This window comes from Theropithecus gelada, chromosome 5 (genome assembly GCF_003255815.1).
Source record: "Theropithecus gelada isolate Dixy chromosome 5, Tgel_1.0, whole genome shotgun sequence".
Lineage (NCBI taxonomy): Eukaryota > Metazoa > Chordata > Mammalia > Primates > Cercopithecidae > Theropithecus > Theropithecus gelada.
The window spans coordinates 13,868,815-13,882,518 of NC_037672.1; the positions used below are offsets into that span (position 1 = coordinate 13,868,815).

Below are 13,704 nucleotides of genomic sequence, written 5' to 3' on the forward strand. Positions count from 1 at the left end.
AGTAGAAGCAAGGACTGTTGCTTTAACAAAAAAAGTTTTATTTTTTGATATTATAATTGTATATTACTATTGAACACACAGTGATGTTACATGTATACAGAGTTGAATGACTAAATCAAGCTAGTTAACATATCCATCAGCTTAAATACTTATATGATTTTAAATCTAACTGCAACTTTGTACCCTTTGACCAACATCTCCCTGTTCTCCCAGTCCCTGGCCTCAATAACCACCATTCTATTCCCAGCTTCCATGAATTTGATTGTGTTAGATTCCACATATAAGCGAGAATATATAGTTTTTACCTTTCCGTGCCTGGCTTATTTCACTTCTATAATATCCTCCAGGTTCATCCATGTTGTTGCAGATAGCCAAATTTCCTTCATTTTTAAGGCTGAATAGTATTCCACTGTGTATATATGCTACATTTGCTTTACCCATTCATCTGTTGGTGAACACTTAGGTTGTTTCTGTGTCTTCGCTACTGTGACTAATGCTGCAGTGAACACAGGAGTACAGACATCACTTTGACATACTGGTTTCAAGTCCTCAGGATATATATACCCAAGCACCATTTTTAAGCATGTGTCTCTGTGACTCTGTTTTGCTCAGGTACTTGCTGAGCAGTGACCCACTCTTTGTCTTTGCTTCTAGCACTAGCCTGAGGGCCAACTAATGAAGCAAGAAACTGAGAAATGAGGAGATGGGGGCATTAATCTCAGTCTATGCAAATTATCTCGAGCAAACAACTTTACCTCTGGGCTTTGGTTTTCCAACAATAAAACAAAAATATGATTTGCTTTATCTACTCACAAAGTATATTGTGACAAGAAAAGGAAATCATAGAAATCTCATTTCAAGCCAGGATTGAGATGAGCTTCAGTGTGTAATTTTATCTGCCTTCTTGTTAGATTTGCCTTACCTCGATATTCTGTAGAGATCACAAGGCTCCACCCATGACCAGCCTGGCAAGGTCATATTGCCGCAAGTAGGATTCCAATTTAGGAAGTCAGTTTCAACCTACAATCTCACTGTTTATGACTCTGCCCAGACAATTAGGGTTGGGAATTATCATAACTAACGTCAATAGCATTTATTTACAGTCTCTGTGAGGATACACAGAATAATGTATGTTTTCTGTTCTTTTCACAGTTACACCCATAGTGCCTTGCACAGTGTCTGGTACAGAGTAGGCACTCGACAAAGAGTTTCTGAATACATAAATCAATCAATAAGAACTAGGAAAATTAAAGAACATATAAGGCATAGCGACTGCCTCCAAAGACTTGTAATTCAATCAAGTTGATGTGGCCTTAAAGTTACAAGATAAGTAGCAATAGAGAAGCAAGTCAGTCTACGTAAGGGCCCAGTGACCATCGTGGCAAAAATTACTGGAGAGGCTGACAGGTTCTCTCCTAGGTGGGGGTATTGGAGTGGGATGATAAATCCCCCTGATGCCACAAAGGGTAACAGAGAACTTCTATTATGTTTCAGGACTACACTTTGTCATCGGGGAAGATTTTTGATATTTTTCTTTGTCAATGAGTTCATCCCGTGGCATAATAACCAGAATGGAGATTGTAATAACCAGAATGAAACTTTTAGTTTGGTATTGTCAAGGAAAATAACTTTTTTGTCATTGTCAATATGGTTATTCATTTTATTTTTTCTCCAGTAAACATTAGTTAACAATGCTACAGAATGGCACGTCTTTGTAAAGCATGCTTTGGAAACATCTACCTCGTTCCCTCCTTCCATCTCCCTCCTTCCTTTCCTTACCTTGTTTTCTCCTTTTCTTCATCTTTTCTTCTTACAGCATTCATTGGGCAATTACTAATCAACAAATACTTACTAGGCACTTGTGTTCTAGGTACGTGAAAGGCAAGGGGAATGTGGAGATGCAAGAAGGAATTACATTTGAGCAACATTTCTGCAGTATAATTGACAGAGCATGGTTGCCAATTGTTTTTGGAGAGTGAGAGAGATGAAGGAAGAGGATGACTCATGTGTCAGCTTGAGAAACTGGTTGTGTGATGATGACGTCAGTCAAGACAAGCAGCAAAATAGAAGCAGATTTTGGGGAAGATGTTGAATGCAGGTATAGACACATTGAATTGATGTGGCTGAAGGACACCCAGGTCAAAGTGTTAAATAGGCAGTTGGAAATATGATTTTGACCATGAGGCTAAAGAGATGGATTCGGAAGACATTAGCATTTAGATGATGTTTGAAAACATGATAATAAATTCATCTAGAAAAAGTAGGTAGAAATATAGAAAAGGACCAGAAACATAAACCTAAGGAGCTCTCACACGTAAAGAATACATAAGGATAAAGTGACGGAGGAAATTATGAAGGAAGGTTTAGAAAAGTAGGAGAACTAGAAGTAACTGAGGGTGGTACTATTCTTGAGTGCCACATCAATAAAGCACCTTGAAGTTGGACAAGGTCAGAATGAATCTTAATTTCTACTTTCTCCTTTTCCAAGTCCAAACCAGAACTAATTAGCTCCCATCTAAAGACTCAAAGTTTTCCCATTCTATGGGGTTAATTACATTCATGGGCATGGGCTGTGCCACGGAAAACTAGCAGCATGGAGGTAAGGCATCCAGTTGACCTTAACTGCAGTGCCTCCTAAACTGGTTCCATTTCTACGAGCTGGGGTCTTGATTCCTCTCCTTGTTCAAGCTCCTGCAATGAACCCCTGTGTTCCTGGAGCCTGGAGTACCAACTCAAGGCTTCTGAGACAGGAGTCTTGCCCCTTGTACTCCAGGGTTATCTATTCCCCAGTGTTACAGTCCTGGGATGACTTACCTGTCCTCATGCACTTATCCTATATCTGACAATGATTGGAATTATTTTTGGCTTGTTTAAGAATCCTAGGAGCATCTGCATGGTGTTTGGATAGCTCCTGAAAGCAAATTAACAATTTATAAACAGACCCTTGTAGTATTATTGTATTCTTTTAGCTATCATTTCCTAAAATTGCTATTTATTAATTCAACAATCCCTTTATTCAGTGCATGCATTTCCCAACTCTTGAAAGCCTACTATGTGCAAGGCATTGTTGTAAGTGCTGAGGATACAACAGTGAACAAAACAAGGCATGGACCTTTCCTCATGGGCTTGTGATCTTATAAGAGAGGACAGATAAACAGTTCAAGTACATAGTGGGTCAGATGGAAAAACAAACACCTTATAAAGAATAAGAAGGTTGGGAAAGAGTGGGGGGTTGTTATTTTACAATGGTGGTCAGGGAAGACATCACTGAAAAATGACTTTTAGCAGAGACCTAAGTGAGAGAGAAACTAAAAAAAAAAAAAAAAAATGATAAAAACATGGTTAAGTGAGCCCAGTTGCTACTTAGGAGACAAGTATTCCAGGTGTGGGAATTGCGAGGGCAAAGGCCCTAAGGCTGAATTGGCCTGGGCTGTTAGAGAAATAAGCATTCCACTGTAGGGAAGTTTTCAGAGGGGTTGGTGGCAGGAGCGATTCTGAAGAACCTTTTGGTTATTAAAATGTTTTGACTTCTTTTCTGAGAAAATGTAAGTATTTAGTCAGAGGAGCTGACACGACCTGTTTTCCATTTCAAAAGTATCATCCTGGCTGCTATGTTGGGAATAGACTGGAGAGGGGCAAGATCAGAAGCTGGGATACGAGTTAGTGGGTGAGAGGAACGATCCAGGAAGTAACAGTAGCCTGGCCCAGGCTGCTTGTGGTGAGAATGGGGTGAAGTGCTTGGATTCTGGATATATAGACACTCCTCGCTTTATTGTGCTCTGCTATCTTGTGCTTCTCAGATAATGAGTTTTTTACAAATTGAAGGTTTGTGGCAACCCTGCATCAAGCAAGTCTATCAGCACAATTTTCCCAACAGCATGTGCTCACCTTGTGTCTCTGTGTTACATTTTGGTAATTCTTGTGTTATTTAAAGCTTTGTCATTATTACTATAACTATTTTGGGGATATGTGATCATAATATTTGATGATACTAGTGTAATTGTTTTGGGGCACCACAAACCACAACCATATAAGAAAATAATTTAATCAATAAAGGCTTCAGGCCTCCCTATTCCCTGAGAAACAACAATATTGAAATTAGACCAATTAATAACACTCTAATAACCTCTAAGTATTCAAGTGAAAGGAAGAGGCACATGTCTCTCACTTTAAGTGAAAAGCTAGAAATAATTAGGCTTAGTGAGGAAGGTATGTGGAAAGCTGAAATAGGTTGAAAGCTAGGCCTCTTGCTCCAAGTAGTTAGCCAAGTTGTGATTGCAAAGGAAAAGTTCATGAAGGAAATTAAAAGTGCTATTCCAGCAAACACATGAGTGATAAGGAAGTGAAACAGCTTTATTGCTGATATAGAAAAAGTGTGAATGGTCTGGATAGAGATGATTAAACCAGCCACAACATTCCCTTCAGCTGAAGCCTATTCCAGAGCAAGGCCCTCTCTTCAATTCTATGAAGGCTGAGAGAGAATTCTATGAAGGCTGCAGAAGAAAAATGCTAGAAGCTAGCAGAGGTGGGTTCGTGCTTAAGAAGCCATCTTCATAACATAAAAGTGCAAGGTAAAACAGAAAGTGCTTACGGAGAAGCTGCAGCAAGTTATCCAGAAATCTAGCTGGGTAATTGATGAAGGTGGCTACACTAAATAATAAGTTTTCACTGTAGAAAAACAGCCTTCTGTTGGAAGAAGATATCATCTAGGACTTTCATAGCTGGAGATGTCAATGCCTAGCTTCAAGCTTCAAAAGATAGGCAGACTCTTTTCTTAAGGGCAAACGTAGCTTGTGACCTTAACTTGAAGCCAATGTTCATTAATCATTCTGAAAATCCTAGGGCCCTTAAGAATTATGCTAAGTCTACTCTGCCTGTGCTTGGTAAATGGAACCACAAAACTTGGAAAGAGCATAGTTTACTGAACATTTTAAGTCCACTGTTGAGATATTACTGCTCATTGACAATGAACCTGATCACCCAAGAGCTCTGATGTACAAGAAGATAATTGTTGTTCTCATATGCCTGCTAGCCCAAATCCATTCTGCAGCCCATGGATTCAAGAGTAATTATGAGTTTCAAGTATTATTATTATTATTTTTGACACAAAGTCTGGCTCTGGCTCTAAGACTGGAGTGCAGTGGCACTATCTCAGCTTCCTGCATCCTCCACCCCCTGGGTCTAGGCGATTCTCCTGCCTCAGTCTCCTGATCAGCTGAGATTACAGGCATGCACCACCACACCCAGCTAATTTTTGTATTTTTAGAAGTGAACGGTTTTCACCATGTTGGCAAGGCTGGTCTCGAACTCCTGACCTCAAGTGACCTGCCCGCCTTGGCCTCCCAAAGTGCTGGGATTGTTTTGAAATAAAGCTGCTATTAAGCCATTCTTTTAATAATGCAACAAACTCCTTTTTATAATTCTATTTTCATTTTAAAATTTAACATCACTAAGTTGTCACCAGGATGACCTCAAGTATTATTTTAGAAAAAAATTTCATAAGGCTATAGCTGCCATAGATAGTGATTTCTCTGATGGATAAGAGCAAAGTAAATTGAAACCCTTCTATAAGGGATTCACCATTCTAACAGTCATTCAGAATATCTGTGACTCATGAGAGGTCAAAATATCAACATTAACTGGAGTTTGGAAGAAGCTGATTCCAACCCTCTTGGATGACTTCGAGGGGTTCGAGACTTCAGTGAAGGAAGTGACTGCATATGTGATAAAAATAACAAGAGAACTAGAATTAGAAGTGGAGCCTGAGGATATGACTGAATTGCTGCAATATTACAATGAAACTTGAATAGCGAAGGAGTTGCTGCTCATGGATAAGCAAAGAAAGTGGTTTCTTGAGATGGAATCTACTCCTGGTGAAGATGCTATGAACACTGTTGAAATGACAAAGAAAAGGTTTAGAATATTACATAAATTTAGATGATAAAGAATTAGCAGGTTTTGAGAGGACTAATTTTGAAAGAAGTTCTGTGGACACAATGCTACCAAACAGCATTGCATGCTACAGATAAATCTTTTCGTGAAAGGGAGATTCAATCTATGTGACAAACTCCATTTTTGTCTTAAGAAATTGCCACAACCACCTCCTCCTTCAGCCACTACCATGCTGATCAGTCAGCAGCCATGAATGTCGAGACAAAACCCTCCACTGACAAAAAGATTATGACTTGCTGAAGGCTCAGATGATCATTAGCACTTTTTAGCAGTATTTTTAAATTAATGTGTGCATGTTTTTCAGAATAATGCTATTGTGCACTTATTTAAACATAATTACAAGTTATGTTTAGACTATAATATACTATAAACATAACTTTTACATGCACTGGGAAACCAAAAAATTGGTTTGCCTTGCTTTATTGGGATATTTGCTTTATTGTGGTAACCTGGAACCCACGGTATCTCTAGGTTATGCCAGTAATTTAAAGGTAGGACCAGCAACATGTTCTGATGGCTTGGATATGATGCAAGAAGGACAGAAGCGAAGAATGACTCCAGGGTTTTTGGCCTGAGCAACTAGAACTATGGAGTGCCAAATGGGAACTAGAACAATGGAGCGCCACGGGGATCGGGACTAGTGAGGCAGAGTTTAATTTTGGATGTGTTTAATTTGAGGTGTCTATGAGACACTCAGTCAAACGGGCAAGTTGTTCACATAATGTAAAAGCAGAAAAAGAAGGTAGTAGCTAAAGGAGGGAGAATATATGGTCAAAAAGTTTTGGCTTTATTTTTCAAAGGTGAGAACTAGTAAAGCATGTTTTTGTGCACATGGAAGTGTTTCCTCAAGAGGAAAGAGGTCATGATGAAGGAGAGAGAGAGAAAACTGTTGGAGCCCATGTCTTGAGTAGGTTAGGGGTAGGATCTACTCCGCCAGCGGAGAGGCTGGCCTTAGACAGGAGCGCAGACAGATGGGCCATCCGTTGTATTGGGAGGGAAGGCAAGGTGTGCAGGGACAGATGGAGACTGTGGAAGTTCTCCTGTGGTTGCTTCTCTTTTCTCAGTGAAATAAGCATGTAGCTCAGCAGCTGAGAGTGCTATATGCTAGCAGATGCATGTAAGAGAGATGTGACAAGAGGTTTTCAGACAGAGCAGAATGTTTGAAATGGTCTTCTAGGACAGTGGTTTTAAATTTCAGCTCATAATCTGATAGAAGGTGTTAAAACCAACTTTGGAATTTGAGATCAAACGTGATTTTAAAATTAAAATTATAAAAAGGAGTTTGTTGCATGTATATTGGGTTGTAGCAAAAATATTTTTAAAAACACTTGCCCAGGACAGTGGGAGTAAATGAATAAGGGACTGTGAAACACAAAGTCAAGGTCCTAGTTAATGATCATGAGTCAAAATATTTTCACGTAAAAAACAAAAAAAAAATCATAAAATGGACTCATAAGACTTGGCATGGAAACTGCTAGAGGACCATAGTCCCGCCCCACCACGTGCTGCTCCTTCTTCCTACCCCACTCCACTCCCCACTCTAGGAAATCTTTTCATTTGAATATTTTCAATAAGGGCAAGATCACCAGCTTACAAGATGTCAGAAAGTAACTTTCTGCTCTAAAAAAACGGGGCCCTCACAAAAGTAGTGAGTAGAGGCCCTGGCAGGATTTGGAATTTGGTGTACTTAATACGAAGTTTGACATTATTATGTAACAACAAACTTGATGGCTTTTCCCCACTTCAGAGAGCTCTAAATCCTCTAAAACAAAACTAGTATCAGAGTACTAATAAATCTTGTTTTTGTTCAAAACTCTAGCCCAGAAAGGCACCAGTTAGCTTTTAAAAGTATGTGCTCTCTCCTCTTTACTAACTGCAGTGTTAATGGATGATAGAGCGAAGGTTTATGCCTGTATTTTCACCCTATTTCAAGATTCGTTGTTGGATCTGCAAATGATTCCAATCAAATACATCTGTACTTGGAAAAAAATTCATCCGTTTTTAAGATTTTACATTCCTTGGTTGCAGAAGTAGTTTTTTTTCCTGCACAATACCTTTTAAAAAATGGATAAGATGTCAATATGTACTGTGAAAATAACCATTTATATTTTAAATTCTGAGCTCCAGTTATTTTCTAGACATTGTAATTTAGAATAAAAGTACTTCTCCAGTTCTACATTTTGCCTGATTGTTAAAAATGATTTTGAGATTAATAAGTTGAACCAATTTTCTATTCACCTGACCAAATTCTGAACCATTTATGAGTTTTTAAAAACATACTTTTTCCTTATTGTAAAGGCAACATAAAACTTGGTTCATTGGACAGGATAGCAGAGATAAACATTATACACGAAATACAGTTCCCTGGGGCAATATTGCTCTCTTTCTACCGTGTTTATTTTGATTTATATAAATTTAAGACACTGAACAGAAGTAGAATTCAAATACAGAATGAGGACTTACAAAAATGTACACTCTGCCTACATCAGTAGAAGTATAGTAATTTATAAAATTAAATATTTAATCTTAGTTCACTTGTAAACCAAAATAAAGTAAAGTCTGAATCTACCTTCCATTACTTTGGGGGTTAAGAGTCTATATTCTAGGATTCATTTAATAGTTTCATTTCTCTAAGCATCAAGCAAAACGTTAAAATTACAAAACAGGATCATGAAGTTCATCTCATCATGTTGTATGGATCACTCTGTCATTCTTTATCTAGACCTTCAAATACTGTATGTAAAATGTTTCTATACAAAAGGAAATACACAGGATTAGTTCCTCCTCTAACGCTTCTAAAGAGCTCTCCCCTGGAAAGCTCTCTCCCTTCCATTTCGCAAGTCTCAACAAGTCTGCTGCTGAGTCAGAACCTCCTTTTTTTCCCTGATGTAAGAACTATTTCTCCCTTGAAAATTCATAAAGCTTAGGAATAAATTAGAGTCTCCCTGGGGGGAAGGGGCGGGGACGCCGGAATGAATGTGGTTGGGAGGAGTCCCATGCTGCAGCCCTGATGATGGCACATGAAACGCTTTTATGAAACGGAGCTGGCCCGGGGTTACCATGGGAGCTCACCGTGGAACCCGTTCCACGCATCCGAGTGTGTAAATAACCACGCGGAGCGTGTTTGTTCCAGGGACTTTGTTCCTTCTTACCCAAGTGAAAATGCCTGGAATACAGCCGGGGCTCCGAGGCTTCACGTTTACCCTACAGAAACACTCTCGGCGGCTATAGGATGTCGGTGACAGCACCCCTACCAGCGCCTAAAAACAGAAACAAGCTTAGAGGGAGCTTCCTAGGGCGACGAGGGGGTCCTAGACCCGGCATTCGGGGTCTAGAGGTGCGGGGCGAGGCGCCAGGCGCTCAGCGGACTTCAAGCCTGCAGAGCCCAGATGCGAGTTCACCACAGGACCCGCCGGGCTGCGCCGGGCTCTCGCATTGCGCTGGGGTCCTCGGGCACCTATTTCTACGCGGGCTCGCACGGCGCAGGCGCTGGTCGAGGTCCCGGGCCTCAGTTTCCCCCAAGGGGCAGCCCCGCCCTGGGAAGCCCGAGTGGTGCGGCAGGGCTTCTCCTCACTTAGGGCGGAACCGAGGTGACAGGAAGGAGGAGGCACCGCGAGGGGCGGAGACGCGTGCGACCCGGGCAGGTTCTGCGCCGATCCCGCGCCAGGGAGGGGCCGTTGCCCAGGAACCGTCCCTCCCTCCCAGGCGCGTGCTTGCCCTCGTGCGCGCGCCCACCCCGTGCTCCGACCTCTGTCAGCCAGCCGACCCCCGCCCCAACGGGCCTTTCCATTTCCCCGGGAGCGGAGAGGCCCGAGCAGACGCGCCGCTCGCTCCCGCCCTCCCGGGAGCGCGAGCGCGCCCCCGGCTGCGTCTGCATATTAATGGGGGCGGGGAGGGGTGACGGGGGCGCGGTGGCCTCGCGCCCGCGCGTGCCGGGACGCACCGCGGGGGGCGGCGCGATTGTGAGGTGGCGCTGACGCACGTTCCGGGGTTCTTAAGCGGCCAGGGCGGCGACGGCGACGGGAGCGGCGGCGGCGCCCGAGCCGGTCTCGGGAGGTGGCGGCGGCGGCGATCGCCGCGAGGGGTGGTGGGGCCGAAGTCGGTGCCCCCGGCTCAGTCACGGTGTCCCTCTCTCACTGACTCCCCCTCCTTCCACCACGGCCGCGCAGCCCCAGCGCCGGCGGCTTCCTAGGTGGGGCAGGGGACGAGGAGCGTCTCCTCCCGCTGCCGGCGGCCAGATAAATGAGGGATTTCGGGTTTGGGGTGCTGCAGACCGCCCCGCTTCGAAGCAGCAGCCCCGGGCCCCTGTTCAGCGGCGAGGCGTACGGTCCCTACGCCGTGGGGTCCGCCAACCCGCTGCCCTCCGCCACGCCCTTCGGCCCGCTGTCGCCACCACCGTTGCCTGTCACCGGCTTCTTAGAGGCCGCCTCCCCCTTCTCCATCCCCCTCGGCGGCGGCGCGGGCAGCCCGGCCGCCGCCGCTTCCTCTTCCTCCCCGTTCCTGGCGCATCAGCAGACCATGCAGGATGAGCTGTTGCTGGGGCTGACACAGCAGCCGGCGCGGCCGCTTTCGGGGGCGGCGGCCACGGAGAAACTCCCCAACCACCACCCCGGCGGCGGCACGATCGCGGGTGTGACCCACCTCCTCCCCTCCCAGGACTTCAAACTGAGTCTGCACCACCCCTCCTCCTCCTCCGCCTCCTCCTGCTGCTGCTGCCGCACCTCCTCCCCGCAGGACTTCAGTAAGCGGCAGCAGCAGCAGCTGAGCAGCCAGAAGAGGAAAGAGTTCAGCCCTCCCCACCTTCCCCACCCTCCGGACTCGAAGCCGCCGCCGCCTCCGCCTCCGCCGCTCCACTGCCCCGGTCGGTTCAGCCCGCCGCCGCCGGCCGGCCCGCTCTTCCAGCCGGCGCAGCTCGGTCAGCGCCAGCAGCAACAGCCGCCGCAGCAGTTCAGCCTCCCGCACCCGCAGCACCTCTCGCCGCAGGACTTCGCCCCGCGGCAGCGTCCGGCCGACCTGCCCCCGCTCCCGCAGCTCCCTCCCTCGCCGCCCGCAGCCCCGCGGCGCCGCCACGGAGGCGCGGGCAGCCCTCGCAAGACCCCAGCCCCGGGCGAGGGCAGCGCCGCCGAGTCCCCCAATGCGGGCTTGGCCTCCTCGACGCCGCCGGTGAACCCCGCGCCGGGCTCCATGGAGTCCCCCAACCACCCTCTGCTCAACAGTCCCAGTAACCTCCTGCCCGGCGGTGCGCTTGGCGCGGGCGCCTTCAGCAGCCTGCAGAGCCCGGACCTTCCACACCCGGGCGGCGGCGGCGGCGGGGGCGGGGGGCCCCCAGGAGGCGGAGGGGGAGGCGGCTCCGCGTCGCCGCCGCCGCCGCTGCCCGGCTTCGGCACCCCCTGGTCGGTGCAGACCGCGTCCCCGCCACCCCAGCCCCAGCAGCCGCCGCCGACCCAGCCGCAGCAGCAGCAGCCGCCACCCCAGCAGACGCCCCAGCCGCAGCCGCAGCCGCCCGGCTCGTCGGCCACCACCCCGGGCGGCGGCGGCGGCGGCTCGCTCAGCGCCATGCCGCCGCCCAGCCCCGACTCAGAGAACGGCTTCTACCCCGGGCTGCCGTCGTCCATGAACCCGGCCTTCTTCCCGAGCTTCTCGCCCGTGTCGCCGCACGGCTGCACTGGGCTCAGCGTGCCGACGAGCGGCGGCGGCGGCGGCGGCGGCGGCTTCGGCGGCCCCTTCTCGGCTACCGCTGTGCCCCCTCCGCCGCCGCCCGCCATGAATTTACCTCAACAGCAGCCCCCGCCGCCCGCGGCGCCGCAGCAGCCTCAGAGCCGGAGGTCGCCCGTCAGCCCGCAGCTCCAGCAGCAGCACCAGGCGGCGGCCGCCGCCTTCCTGCAGCAGAGGAACTCCTATAACCACCACCAGGTACGGCGGGCCGGGCGGCATGGCCGCGCCGCGGGACCGGGAGACTGCGGGCGGGGGACGGAGGCGGCGGCGGGGAGGCCGGGGACCCGATCTTAGCCCCGAGAGAAGCCGCGACGGGGCCACTCGCGCAAGTGAGAGTAGGACTGAGAGGGCGGACGACCGTGACAGGACTCGGAACCCCAGCCCCCGGCGGGGTGGGAAGGCAGTAGCCACCGTGGGCTGCGGGGGCGTGGGAGACGAGTTCGCGCTGGGAGCCTCGGCTGGCCGGGCGCCCCTCGAATGTCCCGGCGCAGCGGTGGGGGCTGGGGCAGGGGCTGAATAGCGCCGTGGCCGCGGGCTGCCGGGCGCGGCGTCTCTCCCTGACCCTCCTAGCTGGCGCATCCCGGCCTCCACCCGGTGCCCTGAGCCTGGAGGGCCGCCGCCCCGGGCCCCTGACTCGGGGAGGCGCGGCGAGGACCAGGGGCGGGCCAGGGGCCTTGGAAGAGCGGCCGTGGAAAGTGAACTTGGGCGGAGGAAAATGATTGTTGGAGAAGGTGCGTGCGGGGGAACCCTTGACTCTGTCCTACCGTCCAATGAGGGAAGGCGGAAAGGCTTTTTTTCTTTGGAGTTTGTTTATTCTTAATTGGCCGGCGGGGATCTCGCCTTGAAGCCGCAGCCCGCCCGGCGGTCCGTCGAGCCGCTCGCAAAGCTCCGCCCGGTCAACCTGCCGGCAGCGCCGCACCCTGGGCCACCGGCGAGTGGGGAGGGAGCGGCTGACCGCGCTCCTCGCAGGACCTGGTTCCCGCGGTGTCGCCTCCTCGGCTTACAGGACTGGGAAGAAGAAACTGTTAGTGACGGCTCGGGTTCAAACCGAGATACCCCACGATTGTCTTAGTTTCTGTGCTTTTCAATGTTGGTGTCATGTTTTGTGGGTTTTAAGACAAAACTGAACTTGGATCTGGGATTAGTGTTTCCTTGTAGACTCTCGGTACATTTTTTGGTTGCCTTAACCTTCTGCAAGGGAATATTGAGCCGTGTGTATTTTAAGTAGGTAATATGAAATAACACTGGGCAGAGGTTTTTATTTTCCGGATCTTTTCTGATTCAAGATCTTTTTTGTTATTCCCTCAATACAATTTTTGGGTGACTGCTGGATTGGTAAATTGACGTCGAAAGAGTGTCTTGTTGGTTTTGAATCTTGTTAGCATTTCTTGCAGTGTTCATTCTGTTTAAGTCCATTTTCTATTTTCGTGATTAAGGATTGACAGAGACGCAAAATATGACCTTAACCCCATAACTTTTTCAGTTGACCAAAGTTTTCAAGGATTAGTCTTTTTTAAAGTGAATATTATCTAAATTAACCCAAGTGAAAGTTAACAGTTTATCTGAGTTAACCAAAGTGATAGTGAACAGTTTTTGTTGAATCACTGATTTCTTTCTTAGAAAAGAGAATGTGGCCTGTAAGGATTGAAAATAGGGATTTTGAAATAATGTTCCACGTTTTCATGATTTTTATAGTCCTCAGCAACTGTCTTTTGTGTCTCAGGGTCTTCATTTTGTTAACTGGAAACTTGTCCACAGAAAATTATCTGTAGGTAATTTTGTATTCTTAAAGTTGTGATACAGAACGTTGGAAGAACATACACAATGATCCATATTTAACTGTAATCTGCTTTTGAACAAAAGATGGGTCTAGCCATGGAGTGTGAGAGGTCACACAGCTTTCATATAGAATTTTAGATCACTGGAAGATAACTTTGAGCATTAAATCATTTAATAAGGAAAGTAAGGCCCTCAAGAATGAAGTGGTTTGTCCATGGCTCCTTAATCATCCATGGAACTCTGTGGAGGAGGAAAGAG

The 13,704-nt window shown here is 47.6% G+C and overlaps 1 protein-coding gene across 7 annotated transcripts in view; it reads left to right on the forward strand.

The window, feature by feature from the left end:
- The first annotated feature begins 10,013 nt into the window (after positions 1–10,013).
- The window catches only part of CPEB2 (cytoplasmic polyadenylation element binding protein 2), a 66,830-nt gene continuing 63,139 nt past the window's right edge, over positions 10,014–13,704 (forward strand). For 4 of the 7 annotated variants that reach the window (XM_025386499.1, XM_025386501.1, XM_025386503.1 and 1 more), the window contains exon 1: positions 10,014–11,865. In XM_025386499.1, coding sequence (XP_025242284.1) covers positions 10,195–11,865 — 1,671 coding nt within the window. In that variant the 5' untranslated portion in view covers positions 10,014–10,194. The remainder of the gene's footprint in view (positions 11,866–13,704) is intronic. The other 3 variants (XM_025386500.1, XM_025386502.1, XM_025386505.1) reach the window with 2 other exon arrangements.